At 37.5% G+C, this 24,582-nt stretch overlaps 1 protein-coding gene across 1 annotated transcript; it reads left to right on the top strand.

Annotated features, from left to right (window-relative positions):
• Nucleotides 1-3,610: 3,610 nt before the first annotated feature.
• LOC107038474 (fatty acid synthase) lies at nucleotides 3,611-24,397 on the top strand. The gene is made up of 10 exons (XM_015257571.1): nucleotides 3,611-3,797; nucleotides 5,772-6,022; nucleotides 7,997-8,228; nucleotides 8,311-9,023; nucleotides 10,818-12,312; nucleotides 13,265-13,660; nucleotides 13,729-15,695; nucleotides 16,818-18,116; nucleotides 23,503-24,009; nucleotides 24,087-24,397. The coding sequence occupies exons 1-10, from the start codon at nucleotides 3,611-3,613 to the stop codon at nucleotides 24,276-24,278; spliced, it is 7,239 nt and encodes a 2,412-aa protein (XP_015113057.1). The 3' UTR covers nucleotides 24,279-24,397.
• Nucleotides 24,398-24,582: the final 185 nt, after the last annotated feature.

A 24,582-nucleotide genomic window follows, 5' to 3' on the forward strand; every position in this document is an offset into this window, starting at 1 on the left:
ATAATGTAGTCATCTCTCATCTGAGCATTTACGCCCCGATCTCTCAATAATTTAATTAATGGGTAGAGTGACTTCCTAATCAGAAGTACTTCTTTGCAATAATCGTTGGAAATTGAGAAGTCTGTGCCTTTCAATTTACGACATTCTGCGTAATCACTCATAAGTATTGATTAATTGTGGTATTCTAGTCACCCCTACCATAGTTTTCGAACTCCATTGATAAATAACTCATTATTTGGACTTCGAAAATCGTCGAGAGAAAATTCCATTTTTTTCTGGTACATGAAATTCCATACGGGAATTTCAAAATGTAATGACAATTGTAAACCTAATTTTTTTCGTCTACAATTATGAAAATTAAATTCAAAATTGATATTGTTGAGATTAAATCTTTAAAAATTCGAGAAATAAAATAACAAGCAAGGGACTGTGAGCATATGACAACGCGCCATGTAACAGTGAGACCTCCTCACCTCCGATCTTTTTCAAATTTAGACCATGTGTTTAGGACCCTAAAACTAGGCCCCACACATATTTTCAAGTGTCGGACACGATTCCAAAGTCATTATTATTATTGTTAAATTGAATATATGCTGTAAGGTGGCACAGTGGCGGACTGCAGGGCTGTGTTCGGGGTGGGTGGTAGGTGGGTTGCTTGGCCTAGACTACCCCTCATCCATCTTTGTGTTGTCCGATTGTCTTTTATATGTTAAAATGTGTTGTCGAGGGACCAGAGCACCGCCACCTCCACGTGGTTGGTCCCGGGTAATGCAAAGAGCGGTGAGATCGCGTGGCTCAATTTCAACCCTTTGGAATCGTTTCCGACACTTGAAAATATGTGTGGGGCCTAGTTTTAGGGTCCTAAACACATGGTCTAAATTTGAAAAAGATCGGAGGTGAGGAGGTCTTTCTTAACATTTACCCATGATTGGTTTGATAAAATCCTCTGAGTTTTAGCTTTTTTTAAGTTTCCCGTTCAAATTAGATATTCACAATGTCACTGAAAAATATAGCCCGGTGATTCGAAAACCATACTTTCGTTCAATTTTTGAAATAATTTGAACATATTACCTCACACCCTATCCCTGCGACAGAGGCACCCATATTCTACACGATGTTTAGAAGGAAATATTTAATTTTTCGATAAAATGGATTTATACAAAAAATTAAATATCTCCAAAACCACTCGACCGATTGCACCCATCTAAAATATGAAATTTTAATATTATAAGAGCTATAATCATACCATATTTCAACTTGCTATCTCCATTTTTCCTCAAGTTATTGGGTGTACAAGATTGAAAAAAAAAACAGAAAAACGGGAATATCTCTGAATTACATGGACGGGTATACATATTTGGATTAATCTACATAGTGGCCACCAAGGCAAGTATTTTGAAAAAAAATTGAAATTCTTCCAGTAGTTCATGAGATATTTAGAGATATATATTTACACAAAAGGTTGAATATCTCAAGAGCTGCTCGACCGATTGCGCCTATCCATAATACCAACCTTTTATGTTATAAACACTAGGAGCATAGAAAGTATCAACTCGCCATCTCCATTTTTTTATCAAGTTATCGTGTAAAGAAGATTTTTCATAAAAAAAAACGGAAAACGGCAATATTTTCAAATTTTGTCTGAACAGGTATATATATTTTGATTGATCTAGCGAGATAGAGACCATCGAGACGAGTATTTTGAAAAAAAAATTGAAATCGGTGGAGTATATTTTGAGACATGGAAGAAAAACAAAATTTAAAGTAGTTATTATATCTCAGGAACCACTGGACCGATCGGGCTAAAACTGCGCACCAAAGTGAAGCTTAATCATAGCTAACATGAGCTAAAATTTCAGACCTCTATCGCTAAATTTCACCGTATTTATGTTGAATTTTGTAAAAATTGATCACCAAAAATCCAAGTTGTCATACACATACATAGAGACATGACCCTAAAAACATCATTTCTTCACGTTTCATAACATTCTATAGATCATTTGCCACCAAAATTAGAAAATCAAAATATCGCTCAAATACAAGGCAACCAGTCGGAAGTAACAAGGGGTAAAGTGATAGATAAAAATCTGACATTTTGGCTCATGATTGGTATTGTTTGAGAGCACATCTGGGCGAAATTTCAGCTCAACGGGTCCAGTAGTTGTTGAGATACAACGAGTCCGAAATTATTGTTTTCTTAATATCTCGAAAATTACTGCATCAAATGAACTTTTTTTGGCGTCAAAATATTCCTCATGATAATATCTATCGAATCGGACCATAATGGGCCTAACTAACTATTGCGAGTCGCCCAGCAATTGACATTTTTTATTTTTGTGATAAAATTGACGTGCACACGATAACGCTTGAAAAAATTGAGATAGGAGGTTGAAATTTGGTAGGATTCTAGCTCTTACTATATTACAAGTTGAGATTTCAAGGGAGCGAAATCGAATGAGTAGTTTTAAAGATATTCAATTTTTTGTCTAAAACTATATTTTCCAATATCTCAAAAACTGTTCATCCGATTTCAATTTTTTCAAAATATTCATCTTGATGTCTCCTATCCAGTTATTTCAAAATATGTGTAGCCGTTCCTACAAAATTTTTGAGATACTGGCGTTTTTATGAAAGTTGCTTTGACGTTCCATTACATGAGTGAAGAATGTGGTAGAGTTCTAAAATGTTGAGGATTAGTTAGTATCATCGAGTTGCACTCCTGTGTAAAATTTCAGATTGATCGATTCAATACTTTTTGAAATAGAGCAGTTGATGTGAAGAACGTTTTTCGCATAAAATGGATGGATCAGAAAATTTAGACCAGTATTGAATCTTAAACTGACTGAGACCCAGACAATTAACAAATAGTGTATGAGTATTGAATCGATTTCGATTAAAGTTCACTCCGTAGCTGATGATAACACGCCGATGTTTGGCGAGCGGATATTGGACCGATGTTTGGTCGTGTAGCATATATTGGCAATTCTTTCACGGGCTCTATTGCCATTTTCAGTACGAGTCATCTTCTGATCAATCGTTCGGTCCAACACTACAGAAAATCAAATGCAAAATTCTTGAGGTCATGAAACGTAACGATATTACATTTCTTTCGGGATTAGAACAACTTCCTTATAAATTGGAAACTTAAAGATATTCTCGATATGTTTAAAATTTATTGAATTCAGAGTTATTCCAAATTTTCAAATAGTATCAGCTTCGAACGTAGGTCATTGCCAAGTGTTTGACCTCGAATAAAACAATTGTCGCCGAATTTAGCAATATCCATATCTTGACCCAGAGGGGCAATAAAATCTCTTTCACCTAGAATACTGAAAAAGTGGGATATAGCGATGTTATAAAAACACCTGTAAAACGCGGAATCACATTATTGTATCGATTGGCAATTTAGAGGATCATCGAAAAGATCAAAGATCAAGATCAAAGTCCGGATAATAATTGAATGAATATTTCGAATAAACTTTTCATATGAAAAGTAAAAACTACGAATTTGTTGATAATCATTTTTTCATTGTCTCTATCCTTCACTATTTTATAATCGTTCAACGAGTGAATAGATTGTGCTACTCAAGTTCTGTGGGAGGCAACAACTATGGCACTGCCCGAAAACGTTCGCCTTTACAATCCATACATGAAGACTTTAGTAGAACCTGGTGAAGAGATCGTTATATCGGGTATTTCTGGGAGATTTCCAGAGTCTGACAATTTAAATCAATTTCGCGATAATCTTATGAATAAACGTGATCTAATAACAGATGATAATCGTCGTTGGACATTAGGTGAGTGAGCAGAAATTTGTTGAATTCTATATTTTTATACTGTCAGATCTCACAATGTAAACGTGTCAGCGTGGACGAATTTTGCGAGGAACCATGTCCTTCTCTGCGGAACCGCAATCTCGGGGGTAAATATATGAGGATATACCACGTATTCTCATATTCATAGGTTAGTGTGAGGAAGGTTTCTAGTCCAAGACGAATGGGAGTTTTAGGAATAACGTAACCGACTGAGATAGTGTATCAAATTAGTCATAGCTGCACAAAGTTGGGTACGAAAGTACATAATACAAAGAAAAACTCTGCAAAGAACTGTGTAAACTGACGGAATTTCATGGCAAATTGTGTTTTTGGGCATTTTTCTGAAAATTCAGAAAAACTGTGAAGTAAAGTACTCATATTTCTTCTCAATTTCGAGAATTCTATTGAATGAATACTTGAATCGAGAGAATGATTAGTCCGGACCATAATTTTTCGACTGCTTGTCGCTCTATGCAAAGTCCACGCATGACAAATGTGAAACTTATTCTCAAATGTGGAAACCGACGTTCGCACATTCGCTAGGCTGATGCTCCCTCGGTTTGGCTCATCTCGTCCATGGCTCGGCTGTCCTGCGCCTGTCCCTGACAACATTACCCCACTCGTATCAACATTACTCCTTTTCACATTAGTAACATAATATACTATTATGTCATCGTGCTCGACAAATCGCATTTTCAATCCCGCTCCGCTCGGTTCCAACGCGGCTTTCGAAGACAGAAATATAAATGGTTTTTTTTCCATCCTAGTCCATCAAACTATCCCAAAAATTAACAAAAAGGAATTTCGAAATGCTGTTATGATAAGAATTTCATAACTGGCAAAATTACATGAAGTTTTAATTGTTTGCATAATTCTTTGCCCTTTTCTCTTTATTCCTGTTTTCTAAATTCAATTTCATAAGAAAAGGAAAAATAAGGAGATATTTGCCAAAATGGATTTCTACAAAAAATTGAATATCTCGCGAACCGCTCGGTCGATTTTGCCCATTCAAAATACCATCCATCTATGTCATAAAAGCTACAAGCATACCAAATTTCAAATCGATATTAACATTTTTTATCGAGTTATCGCGCGCACAACGTTTTTCACAAAAAAACCGATTAACGGCAATATTCCTAGACTCAGCAGTGATTGGTCTATGTATGAATGATTCAGGTTTTATGAATGATTCAGGTAGAGATCATCGAGACGAATATTTTGAAAAAAAAAAGTTGAAATCGGTGCATTTATTGAGGAGATATAGCTGAAAAACGAAATTTAAACAATTGGCAATATCTCAGGAACTACTGGACCGATTGAGCCCAAATGGAGCCACAAAGTGGGGCTTATTCATAGCTATCATCAGTAAAAATTTCAAGTTTTTATCTGCGAATTTCACCGTATTTATGTTAAAATTTCTAAAAATAAACCCCCAAAACAGCCATTCTGCACATACATACGTACAGACGCAACCTCAAAAACATCATTTTTTCACGTTTCATGACATTCTAGATCATTTGCAATGAAAATTAGAAAATCGAAAAATCGACCAAAAATAATGCTTCCCTTCGGAAGCAAAAATCGACATAACTGGGAAGGGAGTCGTGCATTTCCTGACTTAAGACACCTGTACAACGAAGGGTGGGGGGGTCCATGTTTGTATCTGCTTGTGACGAATGGGGGTGAAGGTTTAAAAATTCAAAAGCGCGTGGCGTGATACATGCATGCTCCCTCCAATTTGAATTTCAATGAACTGTTTAGATATTCGATTGACGCACGGTCAGCTGATTTCGAATTCCCGAAGTGTGAAATTGATTTGGTAAGCTATGAGTCACTCAACTCATTCTGTCAAATCCGTTCGTTAAATTATTCTCCCGTACTTGTCAATTAAATAATTGATGTGATCGTTGAAAATTTTCCTTATTCAATCATTGTTCCGTACTTTATTCTTTATAGATCACCCGGAAATCCCCCAACGAACTGGAAAAATCAATAACATTAATAAGTTCGATGCAGATTATTTCGATTACGACTTCAAACAAAGCCACACCATGGATCCCATGGGGAGAATGTTGCTGGAGCATACTTATGAAGCTATCGTTGATGCTGGAATCAACCCCAAGCAGTTGAAAGACACTAAAACTGGTGTATTCGTGGGCGCCTGCTTTTCAGAGTCTGAAATCATTTGGGTCTACCAAAAACCTCAGGTTCACATGAATTCTATTCTTTTTGCATCGTAGAATCTCTAAAAATGGAATTCATTTCCTGATGCATTTTATGAAGTTGAATTTCGAATATTTTGTGGTGAAAATATTCAATTATGTTATCTCAATATTTCTTCCGAAATTTTGAAAATTTGCTGCATAAATTAGGAGTGGTTATTAACCCTCGTTAACCCATCCAATTTTTTCACATACGTAAGCTCGACATTTGGGTCGATTGTGGCCGCGGGATATAAATCTGATTTGTAATTCGCAACAATGTTTGAAAAAATTAATGAGTGTTCATTAGAATATTATCTACAAAAATCGATTGATATAGTTTTGGAAATTAGTTCCTAATTTATTTTTAAACCGAAATGTCGATAAAAATCGCCAAAATACGCAGCGAAATTTTGAAATTCAATTTTTTTTATTCAAATTATGTAAAGCACCGACGACGGTGGCCGAATGGATCAGACGCAAGTGTGCGAAAGGTTGTGAGTTCAATTCCCCGTGGAACCGAATTTTTCAACGGAAGGCTCCGGCGAGCGGGAGGTTGCTAATAGAGGAACCGCCTGTACCGGCATGGGTTTTCTGTGGTTCCCCATGCTACTTCTATGTTCTATAGGAGTGCGAATGCGATACAGTGTAGAATCCACAGCCGCATGCATAGGGTTGGATAGACTGCCGTATGAGACCTGAAAAAGGGACTCCGAGGCCGTAAAAAAAAATTATGTAAAGCAAAAACCTTATAGTTTTTTCAATGTGGACCACATAATTCATAGAACAAAATATGAAAAACCTCAAATATTAAAAAAAAAGTATTCATTCACCCAGTAAAAAAGGACTGATTCAAGTCGACGGCAATTTGATTCAAACCGATTTTCGGTTTGATTCAAGCCGAGTGACTCAGACTACGCCAATTCGGATTCCGGGTCTAATATAAGCCGAAAAGTGGTTTATTTCAAGTAGAAATGTGTCAAGCCGACATCGGTCTGAATCAAGCTGAAAAATCGGCTTGAATCAAACCCAAAAAAGGATTGATTTTTTTTATTTATTATTATTTTTATTTATTTATTATTTTTTATTTTTCATTTTTTTTATTTATCTATTATAAAAAAAGGAGTGACTCACGCCGAAATTCTGCCTGTTTCAGGTAGTAGTTAGCGACTTGATTCAAGTCGATTTTTCGATCTGATTCAAGTTCATTTTTCAGTCTGATTCAGATCGACTTTTTTTGGGTGTTTGAATGATTTGAGAAATACCAGCTTTCAATCAGTCTTTGAAAATGCGAATTCATATGAAGATGCAAATTATCAAATGATATGATCATGATTCGAACAATATGAAGCGCTTTTAATTAAAAGTGACATCTTTTTCAACGATTTGGATCAGAAAAAAGTCAGAAACATAGAAAGAATGATTGCACTGAAATTTTCTTGTTTGACATTGGGATATTTCTCTTACGTAATACTCACCTTTGAATCATTTATGCCCACCATTAAAATGATTCATTTCTCAAGGAAATGTGAATCAACGCATCTTGGAACGATATCAGCTTTAGGACTCTTCTCAATCAACCTTTTTTCTGAGATAGGACTAAAGTCGACAACTATTCGCGATCGCAACGTAGATGTGGAAGACATCAAGTGGTCTCTAAAGTAACTACTCTTGGGGGTCAACCAATGAAATCACCCCAAGAATTATTAGTTTAGACCCCATTTGGGGGCGCTCACTTCCACGTTGCGATCGCGAATCTGCATACTCCCAGAATTCTCAACTTTTGATTCAATTATAAACTTAATTTAAATTTAATTATAAACTTTTAATTTACCTACGGCACGAACAACGCAAATGTGTAGATGGGGGGTTAATAGGAAGACCTAGGCATACCTCCTTCTATCAACTGAAAAAAATCAAGAACTTTTCAAATAATTAGGGTTTGCAGATCAATATCCTCATCTTGATTGTTATGGATAGGGAGACGGCTATGGCATCCCGGGATGCTGCAGAGGTCTTCTGGCAAATCGCCTGTCCCAGTGGCTGGGCATAAAAGGACCAAGTTACACCGTCGACTCTGCCTGCAGTTCGAGTCTTCTTGCCATGGAGCATGCATATAGAGCAATCAGTACTGGTGTATGTGATAATGCTCTCGTTGCTGGTGCCAATCTCTGTCTTCAACCTATAGTGTCATTTCAGTTCGCACGTTTAGGTGAATTGAAGTTGAATTACTGTTAAATTCGGATGTAGCGAGAAAATGATTATTAAAATCCGAGAAATTATGTTTTTTTTAGGTGTCTTGTCACGTGATGGTCGATCGAAAGCATTTGATAACAGTGCAAACGGTTATGCAAGGGCTGAGACAATCAGTGTAGTTTTTCTTCAGAAAGCCAAAAATGCGAAAAGGATCTATGCGACAGTCGTCCATGGGAAATCCAACTGCGACGGATTCAAACCTCAAGGAATCACATTCCCATCAAGTGATATTCAGGGTGTACTTTTGAAAGAGTTTTATGAAGAGTGTAAGGTACCAACATCTTCATTAGCATACGTTGAAGCACACGGTACTGGAACAACTGTCGGCGACCCCGAAGAGCTGGATGCAATAGAAGCGGTCTTCTGCCCCGGAAGAGAAGAGCCACTGATGATTGGCTCCGTCAAATCGAACATTGGGCATGCTGAGCCAGCGAGTGGAATGGGTCAAATTGCTAAAGTTGTTATTGCCTATGAAACTGGTGTCATTCCACCAAATTTGCACTACAAAACGCCACGTGAGGGGGTCAAAGGTCTTATAGATGGAAAAATGAAAGTTGTAACTGAACCAACACCATGGAATGGTGGCTATGTTGGTATCAGTTCGTTTGGCTTTGGTGGTGGTAATGCTCATATCCTTCTCAAGTCCAATCCTAAGAAGAAGATCAATAGTGGAGCACCTCAGGATGAGCTTCCCAGACTCGTTGTTGCTTCCGGTAGGACTGAGGAGGCTGTTGATTCTATCTTATCAGATGTAAGTACACTGTTAGAAAAAAATGGAGTTTCCTAGGGAATTTAGTAGCGATTTTCAGAAGAGCGATATAAAATTCAATCTTGGGGGAAAACAAGCAGGGGTTCGAGCTTTTTTGGTACAAGCCAACTGACCGTTCCTCTATGTGTTATAACTCTTTTTCTTTCTTCATTTCTACCAATTTCATTGGTACTAAGCTTCCGAATGGATGTGTACCAATTCTATTTAAAAAAATGAAAACACCAATTCCGCTCAGATTAGATATCAACAATGTCACCAAAAAAAAGCTACCTGCTGATTCGAAAATATATATCTTTTTCGTCCCGGCGGGTGCACAGTCAGCAATCTGACTTTGCGTCTAAGCTGAGGCGAAAAATACGGTTCTAACCGTGGGAGGTAAAATGAAGGACCCTTACCCACGTGCTTGCCACCCTCGCACTTCGGCTCGGTAATTCCGCAAGTGGGCACGACTCTGTAAATACCGATATATGGTTTGAAGGAAAAAATTCTTCTCAAGCAAATTGCCATATTCCTCAACATTGGATCACCCATTTCGTGTTAATTGGTGACCCACATTTGGACTCTTAAAACGAATGACCCTTCAAACATTTCAATTTTTGAACAAATCTGATCCTTGAAACTTAATTTTGACCTTCTAAAATGAAGAATTAAATTTCGGTTTTATGCAGCGGCATAACATCTTATGTTTTTCAGGGGTTTATAACTCCATGTGTAGATGTATTTATTTACTTTAAAATTGTAGAGGTCTCCATGGGTTCATAATTGTTTGTCAAACTGGTCCATCTAGGTGCGACTGGTTTCATTGAATATAGAAACAATAGTAACATATTTGTTCCTCATGCAAGGATTTTATAACAGACTTCCTTTTAAATAAAACTGATTTGGTGTGATTTTTCTGACCGATTGACCGTGCCTGATAGACGATATGATGCATGGTGTACATTCAAAACTTTGGTGAACGCATTTAATGATAGTTGCAAATTATCGTCTGAAAGGACGTTCTACGAAAAGATGTTCATGATTCTCTAAACATTGGAACGTTTAACTTGAGATTTTCTGAATAGTGATACTCAACACACTTAAAAAAACGTTGGAAGAAAATTGAAATAATGCGTCTGTTTGGCTTGATCAAAACGTCCTTTTTAATCAGAGTATCACATGAAGGACAATCTAAATGAGTAGAATAGCTCTATATCCTCTCTTGAAGATTTTTTCACACAAACTGGTGACATTTACGGCAGAGTTTAGAATAGTATATTTCTAACCTAGGGTGCCGAGTGCGAGGGTGGTAAGCACGTGGGTAAGGGTGCTTTAATTTACCTCCCATGGTTACAACCGTATTTTTCGCCTTGTCGTGGGCGCCAAGTCAAATTTCCAGTTCTTATGAAACAAGATTCTTTGAAATTTCAGTGAAACTATCACTTGATGAAATTATCCAAAAATATTAGCCATGTACATATTTACACTTCTACAAATAGCCATAAATGAATAAATGAATGGACTGTTGGTTACCCTGCTTGTTCTCTTCGCGCCCACAGTTTACGATTTGAGTGCGCTAAAGTGCAAACCATTGGGTTTCACACCAATGACTTCCCGAATGAATGAGAAATGACAGGACACCATAGTCTGATATCATTGTCTAGAACTTCTTCTTTCGATGGCGATTATGGGGACTCCAAACTATAGAGATATAATGCTTACCTTGTAATAACTTTCCTGGCAGCAAGCTGAAAATCCCCCTTTTTTCAAAATGAAAATGGCTTTAATTGAATTCAGGTTGAAAGTCGCCCAGTAGACGTAGAATATATCCGCCTGCTTCATGATCTCCACGTAGATAATTTCCCGGGCCACTCCTATCGAGGCTATACGATCGCGGGTATCACAAACGCCACGAAGAAACTGCGAGAAATCGAACGCTACTTAGGAGCCAAGCGACCAGTCTGCTTCGTCTTCTCAGGAATGGGTTGTCAGTGGCCAGAAATGGGGACCACTCTCCTTCACTTTCCAGTCTTCGCAAATGCCATGAAGAAATGTGATATAGCTCTCAGGCCGTTTGGTGTGGATATCTACGATATTCTGACCAATCCCGATGAATCGATCTTCGCGAAATCCTCAAATTCAATGGTTGGACTAACTGCAATTCAAATTGGTTTAGTCGATCTCCTAACATCCTTAGGAATAGCCCCTGATTTAATTATTGGACATTCGCTCGGAGAACTGGGATGTGCATACGCAGATGGCTCTTTGACACCAGAGCAAACGGTTCTGGCAGCATATTCATTTGGTCTTGTTTTATCAGATCTCAATAAAATTAAATGTTCAATGGCTACAGTCAACCTCAGTTCAAAAGATCTCGAAAAACTCTGCCCACCAGAAATCGAAGTAGTCTGGCATAATAGCCATGAAAGCTCAAGCATAAGTGGTCCAAGAGAATCAATGAAATCTTTCTTAACTAGACTCACAGCGGCAAACATTTCTGTTCAAGAAATTTCGTGCGGTACAGTTGCTCATCACAACAGATACATGGCGGATATTGGACCCAAGCTCTTTGCACTGCTCAAGGAAGTGATCCCAGAGCCTAAACCCAGGAGTTCTAAATGGCTCAGTACATCTGTACCTGAATCTCAGTGGAACTCACCTCAGGCAAAACTGTCCTCGGCTGAATATCAAACCAACAATTTTCTGTCGCCTGTCCGTTTCGCAGAGACATGTGCACTCATTCCCAAAGATGCTGTTATGATTGAAATTGCGGCCTCTGGACTTCTCCAAAATATTCTAAAGGAATCTCTCAATCCTGAAGGGGTCAATATTCCTCTCATGCAAAGTCACCATGAGGACAATATTGAAGTCTTTCTTCAGGCTATTGGAAAACTTTATGAAGTTGGTTTACAGCCGATAATCAGCAATTTGTATCCTGAGGTCAAGTTTCCAGTTTCTAGGGGAACTCCCATGATATCTCCTCTCATCAAGTGGGATCACTCTGAAGACTGGTATGTACTGTCCTACCACCAGCAGAATAGAATCACCTCTGGAGAGCGAATGATCGAGGTGTCACTTAATGATGAACTCTACGATTATATGGATGGACATATCATTGATGGGAGGAATCTTTTGCCTGCTACCGGGTACTTAGCACTCATTTGGGAGAGTGTGGCACTGCGGAGAGGGCTTCTGTGTACAGAGGTACCAATTGTTTTTGAGAATGTTAATTTCTTGAGAGCTACTACACTTTCGAAAGAACCGGTGAAGATTATTCTTATGCTCCAAAAAGGTACGATCATTATTTCAAATATTTTTCTTGTAATTCAGGTTAATCATCCAGAGTTCGAGCGAATATCAGTTCTTTGATAGTAGTTATCAAACGAATACGATTCGATTATAATAGCGTGAATATCGGAGTTTCATGAGGTGTCATTGATTTTATTGCTATTATACAAGGTATCCCAAAACTTCAACGAAATTTTTTGCCGCTAGTTCAGAGGGATTATTTTGGAAACGAAAAGGCTAATGAACACGTTTCAGAATCAACCTCTCTCTAAAAATCCCCCTCTTTCCACTCAGTTGAGACGAAGGAATGTAAATGATAGCAATCGTTAGAAGAACCACGGTGGAATTTCACAACGGCGTAAGATCCACTCCCTATCTAAATACGATCAGACCCTGAGGGTTAATGCCCATAGAACAGAGTCAACACAGAGACGCATTCCTGTACACAAATCAGAGTCGAGCAAGTAAAATTGGCGGGAAAATTTTGCGATCTAATTGGTTGTAGGGATCCGTCTCCGTGCGGATTCTGTTCCATGGGCAGTCACTCTGAAATTTCGAGACTAGGTAATAAATTCATATCTCCTCCCTCATTTGATGTTGAAGAATGAAGTTTAGACACAATTGATTAGACATTCAATGATTTCATTCCTCGATCTACAATACAGAGGAAGATATGATTTCTTTGTTGGGGCAAAGTGTTTGATCAGTTACACTTTGTTCATGGATAACAGATTAACGAAGTGTCGGAGACAAAAATTTCATTCGTCCGACTTACCTCTATTCCCAAACATATATTTAGATAGTAGTTTTGGAACACCCGGTATAATTTTCTGAAGACGAGGAACGTCGCTTTCCTCCAACTAGAGTATTTCTGTTAAAATAATTACAGCATGTAGTTCAGTCACTGCACAGTACCCAGATTGTACATAGTACCCATTCATTTTTACTAATTGCAGGAACTGGGAGATTCGAAGTAATAGAGGGTGGTGTAGCAGTGGTAACTGGAGTTGTTCGTGACACAGCAAATGCCCAATCAGAACAGATAAAGTTCTCAATTCCGAACGATGATCGGCCTGAAGAAATTACCACGAAAGACGTATACAAGGAATTTAGATTACGTGGATATCAGTACTCTGGGGTATTCAGAGCTATTGAAAGCGCTACTACGGACGGCACGAAGGGGACAATTCGTTGGAATGCCAATTGGGTAGCTTTCATGGACAACATGCTGCAGATGAGTCTCTTGGGGCTTGATTATAGGGGTCTCTTTGTACCTACGAGAATTCAGAAACTGGTGATTGATACTAAAGAACATTCTCGGTTAATTCGGGATATGCCATCCGACAAACAAGGTAACCAGATTATCGGAGAATGATTTTCCTGAAAACGACATAAATTTAATTTTTTTTTTCTCGCATAGAATTCAAAGTTTACGTCTGCAAAAAAAATGACTTAATTGTTTCTGGGGGAATTCAAATACGTGGATTGCACGCGAGTCCAATATCACGAAGGAAGCCAGCAGGGGAGCCCGTTCTAGAGACTTATGAATTTGTCGCTCACAAAGATCATGCAGAAATCACCCTCAAAGAAGCTATTCACTTGGCAATCCATCTCGCCCTTGAGAACCACACCAGCATCAAAGTAAAAACGTTAGAGTCCCTGGAAACGGGGAAGAAGTATCCTCCTGACGAGCTTATCTCTTTTCACATAGCACAGACTCTAGCAGACCTGCCGATGATCCAAGCAGAAGTGAATTTAGTGACACCAGAAAATCCATTTGAAGAAGAAAAATTAGCCGAAAACCTCCAAATCATAGAGCCCAAGAAATTGAGTCCGGAAACCAATGCTCTGTTGTTAGCTGGTCGCGATCTTCTGGCGGCTCAAAAAAGTGGAACGTTGAGCCACCTCCTATCAGCCTTGAGAGATGGCGCTTTTATTCTTACGCTTGAGTCCTCACCTCCAGAAGACGTTGAACTATCAACCAAGAAACACGGGCTCCATATTGTTTTTGAAAAATTCATTGATGGCTCTCGATTCTTGCTTCTTCGAAAAATCGATAAACCACCGAAGAATACGATCATTATTCAGGTGAACAATGAAGAGTTTACCTGGATTGACAGGCTAAAAACAGCGCAGAAGACAGAATCTGAGTGTAAAATCGCAGGATCATCAAGAATTTTCCTGATAAGTGATAAAACATTCGAAAATGGCCTTTTGGGTCTTGTTAATTGTCTTCGAAGGGAGTCTGGTGGGGAGATAATTCGAGGGGTATTAATTCAAGATCCACAAGCTCCAGACTTCTCACTTTTGGAACCTCTGTATGCGGACCAATTGATACTAGATCTTGCAGTAAATGTCTTGAGACCAGAATCCACCTGGGGATCATACAGACATTTTCCTCTTCCGCCCCTCACACAACGACCGGTTCATCATGCGTGGGCAAATCAACTGGTAAAAGGCGATCTTACTTCATTTCGGTGGATGGAAGGACCAATTGCGCCAGACTCCAAAGATTCAAACTTCGTTAGAGTGGTTTACTCATCAATAAACTTTAAGGACATCATGCTGGCTACTGGGAAACTTACTGCAGAAATTTTTGCCAAGTCTAGGATAGAAACGGAGAGCCTTATTGGATTTGAGTATGCTGGCATCACGGCGAGTGGTTCGAGAATTATGGGTATCTCGAGTTTTCCTGCTATAACAAATATTCGAACTCACGATTCAAAGGTTACCTGGCCTGTACCCGATTCTTGGACTCTGGAAGAGGCAGCTACCGTACCATGTGTATATGCTACGTGTTGTTATGCTCTTTATATACGTGGGAAAATTGAGCAAGGAAATAAAATTTTAATTCATGCTGGATCTGGTGGCATTGGACAGGCAGCTATTATTCTTGCTCTTTGGACTGGATGTGAAATTTTTACGACTGTTGGTACTCCGGAGAAGAGATCATTCATTCGGAAGACATTCCCCCAGATCCCTGATGATCATATTGGTAATTCTAGAGACACCAGTTTTGAACAGTGGATAATGGATAAGACTCATGGGAAGGGAGTTGATATTGTGCTCAATTCACTTGCTGATGATAAACTTCAGGCTTCAATTAGGTGTCTAGCTGAGGGGGGAAAGTTTTTGGAGATTGGGAAATTTGATATGGTTAACAATAGTTCTCTAGGAATTTCTGCTTTTTCGAACGGAATTAGTTTCTATGCAATATTGGTGGATAAAATGTTCCATAGTTCAGAGGAGACAAGAGATGAACTACATGGACTGATGCTGAGGTTGCTCGATGTGGGTGCTATCAAGCCACTCAATTTTACTATCTTCTCCAGGGATGAAATTGAACCTGCCTTCAGGTACATGGCTTCTGGAAAACATATTGGAAAGGTGGGTGGGAAATATATTCCTAGTCTAGGCACCTGAAATGAGACATGCGAGTAAAGACTCTTCTTTTAAGCTCTTGCCGTTAGGACGAAATATATTCCACCATCGCGAAGGTGGAAAGGCGGTTTTCACTCTTCAATTAACAATGAGTTTTTCCACATGAACTATTAGTTTTCGCGTACATGCAATATAAAGAAAATATATCAAGGTCCTCACTTTAATAACCCATGACGTTTAAGAGTGTTTTTCGTCACTAGGCCGAATGGAACTCTTCTAGCGAATATGGACTTGAACCTCGCCTTCAGCTCAGCTTGAATCATATAAGCTTCAAATTTTTTTCAGCAATGTGACGAACATTCCCCTACGCGTCCGTGAATCCCTGCATTCGTTTTCACATGACAAAAACACGTAGTAGCCTAACCTTATTAGCGACAGTGGTCGAATTGGTTAAAACGCCACCGGGCTGTACGAGGGACTCTTGATGCGCGGTTTCGAGTCCAGCTTCGAGCGCGAAGTTTTAACCCTCAATACGAAGAAAAAAATCGGAGAAAAATTCGTGTGCTGAGCCCCAGAAATGAGGCACAACTGACTTAGACTGGAGTTATTCTAGAGGAGCACCGGAAAAATTCTAAATCTAAGCGAGAATTATTCATATGCCTCCATGAATTTTTAAAAGAAACCACCAGAAAAGTTCTACGACAGCAGGGGAAAATTCTTCGGCAGTACATGAAAATTTGTAGGTGTTCGTATTTTCTCGTTGATTTCTGCATTTGATATAAGAGAGCTTAAGAAATTTTCCTATGCCAACATGGAATTTTTCCTGTGCCGCTCCAGAGTTATTCCTACACTTGTACATCCATCAATGCCTCAGCCAGGGCGAGGAGATGGACATTTTTTTTTTCAAAAGATTGCGTTATCGCTAGTTTGTACCCCTGAGGATCTTCTAAAGCTTTTCAATATTTTTAACTTAGTTTGAAAATTCTATCTGCATGCGAATTGATACCACCCCCCTCCTTCGGATCCCAAGCATCTAAAAATCGTGGAAAACAATTTTTCGCTTTCAATTTCATCGCTAATTTATACCCCTTAAAGTAATTCTCAAATCTCAATCTTCGTCGCTTTCAGATCATCTTAAAAATTCAAGATGAGAATAGTTTGGGGGCTCAAATTCCAGCTCTTCCACGCTACTACTGCCGGAACGATCGGTCCTACATAATTCTAGGAGGTCTCGGAGGTTTTGGTCTGGAACTAGCCGACTGGTTAATCCTGCGAGGTGCTAAGTACGTGATCCTCACATCCCGTTCAGGCATAAAGAATGGTTACCAATGCTTGCGAATTAAGATGTGGGAGAGTTACAATGTCAAGGTCACCGTTGTCACCGGAAAAGAGGCATCAGATCCAAAGGATTGCAAAGACATCCTTTCAATAGCATCGCAACAAGCTCCAGTGGATGCAATTTTCAATCTCGCAGTAGTCCTCAAGGATAGCCTATTCGAAAATCAAACGACGGATACATTTGCAGAGTCCTTCAAGGCCAAAGCCTGGAGTACGAGCAATCTTGACAAATTCTCTAGAAAATTGTGCCCGAAACTACGTCATTTCGTTGTATTCTCTTCGGTCTCTTGCGGACGTGGTAATGCGGGGCAAACAAACTATGGAATGTCGAACTCAGTTATGGAGAGAATTTGTGAAAGACGATCTGCTGAAGGACTTCCAGCACTCGCTATCCAATGGGGAGCCATTGGGGACGTTGGCCTTGTTGCAGACATGCAGGATAACGACAAAGAGCTTGTCATTGGAGGAACTCTTCAGCAGCGGATAACATCCTGTCTTCATGAACTCGATCGATTCCTCAATCAGAGCTCTCCAATTGTTGCAAGCATGGTAGTTGCTGAAAAAAAAGCTGGGGTTTGTGGTTCCCTCGATATTGTTGACACTGTACTTAATATCATGGGCCTCAAGGACTTAAAGTCAGTAGGGGTACATACACCACTAGCTGAACTTGGAATGGACTCGATGATGGCAGTGGAGATAAAACAAACTTTCGAGCGTGAGTTCGAGATATTTTTGACTCCTCAGGACATTCGTGACCTCAACTTTGCCAAGTTGATTGAAATGAATTCGAAGAATGCTGATCAGAAGAAAAATGATGGGAATATCACTGCAGAAGAAGTACTCATAGGAATACAACTACTAGTTAACTTGATAGGGAATAATGAAACGATAAATCAAGTGTGTTTGGAACTGCCTACCAAAGCACGGAGTGGGAGAGCAGAAGTGTTCCTGATTCCAGGACTTGAGGGTTGTGGTGATGTGTTCAAGAATTTAGCTGAAAATATTGAAACTCCTGCTACTTGTCTACAGTTCGCTAGTAAGGACACACGGTATCTTTCTATCGAGGAAATAGCTTTGAAGTTGAAGCCGGTAAGTTTGTATTCTTCTCTCACTAAACAAAAAGCATTCTCCAGGAAAGTCGTTTTGATTCCTAAGTACTGACTCTTCCCAATGCTAATGGTTTTCTATCATGTTTGTTGGTTAGCAATTCTAAACCTGCTTTCAAATAGTATGAACATTGAACTTTTTATAATTCCAGTTGAGTCGGTGAATGGAACCCTAGAAAATAACTTTAAAATGTAAAGAAAAAATATTCATCATTGATAATTGGACAATTCCACAGGAAACTGTCCGGCTATGTGGCGCGAATTTTCTCAATTTTTACTATATTGTAGTACCTTCATAAATATGAACCTGTGTAAAATTTCAGCCCTCCAACTCCATTATTGCCCAAAAACCATGCCATTTTATGATTTGCGCTTTTAATTTTCGCATCTTTTTTTTACACTTAAAAATATGTTTCGTATAAAAAAAAAGTTGAATACATTTTTTTCTAAAAAATCCTCAACTTTCGTAAACAAATAATAATGATAATAATGATTTTTTAATTTCTTTTCCCTGCAAACGGGGTTTTAGAGATGGAATTGCCCATTTTACGACGTTTCCCAAACATTTTTGCTTTTTTGCTTCCGAATGGAAGCCTTGTAATCGGTAATTTTTACGATCTTCTAATTTTGCTTGGAAATGAGGTAGAATGTCATGAAACGTGAAAATATGATATTTTTAGAAAATGTGTGTATGTCCGTATGTGTACAGATTTTTCGGAAATTTTTTATAAATCTCAACAAAACGAGCAGCGCGGCAGAAGCCATTTGGCAAATTACATACGACTGCTACTCTCCACGTATTTTTTTTCTTCCTATTTTCATTTCAACCAATTTCATTGGTAGTAGGCTTCCGAATGGATATCAATGTATGTTTTCAAAAAATAAAGGCATAGGGATTACCATTTTTTGAAAACATTGAAGCCAATCCCACTCCTACTTCATGAAAAAAATGGTATTTTTTTCTCATGAATTTTGGGTGAATTGTTCCATCTCAAGAACAATAAAATATATCGATCTAAAATTTGATATAGGAATGTTTCTCGACAATCCCAACTATAAGCTAAAGTTTCAAAAGGTTTCCCTGAAGTTTACCCATGTGATAATGCGCAAAAGTGAATTCCAACCAAAAAAATTGAAAAACGTAAATATCTCTAAATTTTTCAATGGGATGGTACACATATTTTGTTAGATCTAGATAGATAACATCAAGACGGACATTTTGAAAAATAAAATAAAATCGGATCAGTAGTTTTTAAGATATTGAGCAAAAGAGTTTCACATACAAAGTTGAATATCCCCGAAACTAATGGTGCGATTCCGTTCATCTAGAATCCCAACCATTATTATCATAAGACCTAAAATCATACCAAGTTTGAAGTTTCGATCTCAATTATTTTTTAAATTACCATGAATTTTTTTCGTCTCATAGGGAATTTGACATCCCCTAATCCGCGTGAAAGTTCGAATGAACCCCATAAAATTTTGGCTACTAATCAGTATTATCGGGTCTCACTTCTGTACAAAATTGTGGGTCGATCGATTCAGTACACCATGGCATAGAGCCATTTATCTAAAAATCGTTTTTTTCTAAAAAAAATGACACATCGTCACTTTATCGATGATTTTCGCGTCTGGATGATTAAAAAAGTCATTCAACATTAAATTATGCTCATTTCTATTTTATATCATATTGTTAAATATTAGTCGGTTTCATAATAAATGAATGTTTACTAAAGATTTCGTGGCGAAAAAGATTATAAAATGAAATACAAAAAGGCGTGACGCGTCCGCAGAATAGGATTAAAGATAAAGGAATAACAGTTTTTGCAATGCTAATTAATCTCAACTACCTTTTATGATTGATACTATTGAATAAAACATTCCAAAAAAAGAATAATATCCATCAGATAAAGTCGGGAAGTTGAACAGGAATTACCAATTCTCATTTTTTAAATTAGAACTGTTACGGATCCATTCGGAAGCTTATTGCCAATGGAATTGGTAGAAAAAAAAGACTAATAACACATGAAGAAACAGTTACATAGCTTCTGCTGAATAGGAGTTCTACCCTGCTTGTTTTTTCTTTGTTTTATGTCGAAAACTGAAACTTTTTAACAAAAAAAAAAACGTACAAAAGGACGGACTCTCAATAAGATCAACCTCATAAAAAAAAGTCGAGAAAAAAATGTCATTTTGGGGTATTACTCCCTACAAGCACGTATGAAAAAATTTAATAGAAAAACCTATTGAATTCGCTAGACAATTCTATTGGATTTCTATTGAACTTTGTATTATTGTTTGGCCGATTCTATTGGAATGTTCAGTAGAAAATATGCTATAGAAAAAGTCAATAGAATTCGATTTTTCTATAGAACTTATTCTATTGAGATATTTTCAGCTATAATATCCCAAGACCTTCAAAATTATCGGATATTTCCCAAATGTTTTGTTGCATAGCAACGAGAGGAATCAGCTTTGCAGATTAAAAACATCAGCTATGCAGGAAAACTTGAGGGAAATATCCGATGAATTTTGAAGGTCGAGGGGTATTCGGAGGACAATTTCTTCAATTCTGATTTTGGCCGATCAGGGTGCAGTGTTCGGGGTTACGGGATACATTTCACCAAAATGTGAGAAATATCTGTCAAATTCTCAGAAAACAATTGACAGACTACAGGGAAATTATCAGTCTGATAATTTCCCTGCAGCCGGGGGAATTATTAGTGTGAAACGCATCACGTGACCCCGAATACTGCACTCTGATTGGTCAAAATCAGAATTGAAGAAATTGTTTATAAAATTTCGTTGCCTCAAATTTTGCAAGGGTTTTGGTTTAATTTTCTTCATGAAAAGAAAAGAAAATGAAAAAACTTAGAAAATTTGAGCCGAGGAAATTTCATAGGAAATATCTCGATAGAAAAATTTGTATAGAAATTCTATCGACTTTTTCTATAAAATATTTTCTATTGTACATTTCAATGGAATGGACCAAAAACTAATAGAAAATTCAATAGAAATCCAATAGAATTGTCTAGCGAATTCGCTAGGTTTTTCTATTGAATTTTTTCGTTCGTGAGGCGTGAACCCTTATCCAATTAGGGTATTTCTTAAGATTTTGTGAAATCTATGTGGTATATATGATGAATCAATTTTTTCCGTTTTCGTATCTACAATTGTTGATTTTCGATAGTTTGCTTCACCTCATCCCATTGAGAGCGCGTCCTTTTGAATGTCATTTTTCGCTGAAAAATCTCAAAAACGCTTGGCAAACGCCGTAAAATGAGCGATTTCATTCTTAAAATAACTTTTTTAGATAGAAGAAGTTGAAAAATTACTATTATTTTTTTTAAGGGCCAGCCCTATTATCTGCCCAACGTTATCTGAATCGATATTTTTGTTCCATTTTTATCTCGAAATTTCAACTCGATGCCCCATCCCTCAGGGACACCCGAATATTCTGCATTTGGATTTTAAAAAAAGTAAAAAAACTGCTGAACATTTTGAAAGAGCGTTTTTAATTAATATTGAGAAATGATTTCAATAGAGGAGATAGGAATAATGTATAATTACCGTGGCAAATGGTGGCCTGTCACTCGTCACCATGAAGGAAGAAAGACGAAATAATAAATCCTTTGGTATACCGCAATAAGATGATTGTACGAAAAAAGGCTCTTTAACAAAATTTGTAATATTTTGAAGAATTTTTTGATCAACCTTTTACGAAGAATTACTAATCACTTACGCCAATCTCGTTCATTGATAATTGGACTGGCGATCAGCTGTCTCTTTTGCCGGGAATTGAAAACAGAAAAATCGCAGTTTCTTCCATCATTTGCGTCCCCGACAAAAGCGACAGTTGATAGACAGTACAATTTTCACTTGAGGAGATTGGTGTAAGTGATTAATAGATCCTCGTAAAAGTGTAGTAAAACAATTCTTAAAAATATTGCAAAATTTTTCAAAGAACCTTTTTTCGTACAATCGTCTGGTTGCGCGTTATCATTTCATCGACGGGGCATCGATTTAAAATTTCGACATAGAAATCGAATAAAAGAGCAATCTAGATAACGTTCGGCAGCTAATAGACGGGCCTTTTCGTTCGGAATTAAAAAAAAAAGATATATTGAACATTTTTTTATACAAAGCATATTGTTAAGGGGAAAGGAAATTGAAATATTAGAAACACAGATCTCGAAATGGCATACTTCTCGGGCAATAATCGAGTTAGAGGACTGAACTATGACGCAGGGTCATATTTAATGAGGTACTAAAACCTATTAAAAATTCAGAAAAATCGAAAACATGGCGTTAAATGACTGAATGGTTTTCTGTGGAATTGCCCAATACGGTATCGACAGCTCCTAATAACACAAGGGCTTTTGAAATTTATTTTTAGAACAAGGATATCCCCAAATTCTCAACAAGACTAAAGTATCTCAGAAATTATGTGAAAATAAAACACCAGCTCATGCTGTTACTCAGAGTTGACAGAATCGTTTTATTTTGGGCTGTTCTTCCCTATTGTTGTTTCAACAATCTATCTGTTCATTTGCTTTCGTCATCAGTAATTATCAATGTTACTACATCGCACAGATTAGCTTTACTTGTTCATCCTTGATTACTACCGTTGCTATTATACTGTCCTGAAAGTAGGCACATTATATCATCTCCTTCTCATCAAGAAGGGCCAACACCCATATGAACAGTTTCACGCCAAATCCGAAACCTAAGACTTTTATGTCTGAAATTTGCTTACCAATTTTATTCTGAAAAGTTGAGCATTATGCGAACAGTTAGCAGAAAGATGAAAATTTAGAAGTCTGACAAATTCAATCCGGGTCAATGAAACGCGAGTGATGTGAAAAAAATGAATAAATCGAAACGTATAAAAACATCGTAGCTCACACGTGAGTTGTAAAGAAATTCTGAACAAAATTAAATTTAAAGGATCAATAATTACCAAACACTGCGAATGACCGACTTTAATTAACGCAGAAATATTCATGTTGTCGCTAATTTGTTATCAAAATTACAAACTTTTTACAACTTGTTTTTTTTCACATAATCACGATAATCAGTAACATCTCATTTTTAATTTTTTTTTTATTTTCTTCAAGTGTGTTGAAGTAAATTTTGATAGCTCTGAAGGGGGCTAGAATTCTAATAATAATGTTGAAACGAAATTTCATATTTTGAAAATTGGAAATTTATTAAAAATTATACCAGAATCCGCAATTCTGAATATTTTTTAATGATTTTTTTTTTTTCAAAATATTCATCCAATGCTCAACATTAACTTTTTTGGCTTCGAATTTGGTGTGGAACTGCTCTTGTAGAAATTGAATTAATTAATTAATTATCTTATTCAGCACATTGTCCAGAGAAATTTGGCTCGAAAGGACTTCATCTTCGTTGGTTACTCATTCGGATCGCTCGTTGCTATCGAGCTAGCGAGATTATTAGAGGCTGATGGTTTCACTGGTAAACTGATCCTCATCGATGGTTCTGTCGAGTGGCTGAAGGGGGTCAAAAACCAGCAAATGCCAACAAAAAATAACGATGAACTCGAAACCAATATTCTAGTTAGCATAGTTGATACTGTTGCACCCATATTCAGTGGAAAACTGTCGATGGAGTTCAAGAAGTGTAAATCTTGGGAGGAAAAATTGGATGTATTGATGGATCACTTCCCAGCGAATAATCTAGGATTGTCTGTCGAGAATCGTAGGAATATGTGCACATGTATTTACCATCGTTTTTTGGCACTGGATAATTATGACACTTCTAATTTACCACCTATTCAATCATCAATCATTCTTTTGAAGTCGACACTCAGTACTTTGAAGTCACTCCCTGAGGATTATGGACTCAGCAAGGTGACTGCATGAAGAAAACTTTTTCAAAATCATTTCGATCAATCTTGAGAATAGCAAAATATTATTTTTTTTCTCAGGTCACAAAAGGAAACGTAGAAGCCTATTCAATCGAGGGAAATCACCTAACGATACTCGACAATCCAAAAGTAGCAAGAGTAATCAATGGAAATTGTCTTAAAGTCTTACAAACGGACAAACTCAGTATCATGAAGAGTGAGAAGATAATCACACCAATATCCGAATCGAATCACGTTAAATCATTCAGTTAATTGAATGAAAAACCCGTTGGCTCACTGTCTAAATAACATGATAAAAATCATTGGCGAAGTTATTTAATCGTAATACCAAGCATTTACCTCAATTCTACCCTTCATAGTAATAGTCCTGTGTATAAGCCGTCAAATAAAAACGTTCAAATTTCTGTCATTGATACATTATTCCCTCGAAACTTTCCTCCTCTCATAAATTCGTACAGCAGTTGAACACGTGCGAATCATTAACTTCTCTCCTGAACTCTTCAAAAGAGAAAATTGGAGACGAAAACAATGAAACGAGATAATGTGTTAGCTATTA

The sequence above is a fragment of the Diachasma alloeum genome, unplaced genomic scaffold, assembly GCF_001412515.2.
Source record: "Diachasma alloeum isolate Michigan unplaced genomic scaffold, Dall2.0 Dall_scaffold_00284, whole genome shotgun sequence".
Taxonomy (NCBI): Eukaryota; Metazoa; Arthropoda; class Insecta; order Hymenoptera; family Braconidae; genus Diachasma; species Diachasma alloeum.

Excerpts from the sequence above, each read along its gene's own strand:
- LOC107038474 (XM_015257571.1), top strand. The coding sequence starts at position 3,611 with ATGGCACTGCCCGAAAACGTTCGCCTTTACAATCCATACATGAAGACT. Across the intron at positions 9,024-10,817 it reads TTGATTCTATCTTATCAGAT|GTTGAAAGTCGCCCAGTAGA; the intron begins GTAAGTACACTG and ends AATTGAATTCAG. Across the intron at positions 18,117-23,502 it reads TAGCTTTGAAGTTGAAGCCG|CACATTGTCCAGAGAAATTT; the intron begins GTAAGTTTGTAT and ends TATCTTATTCAG.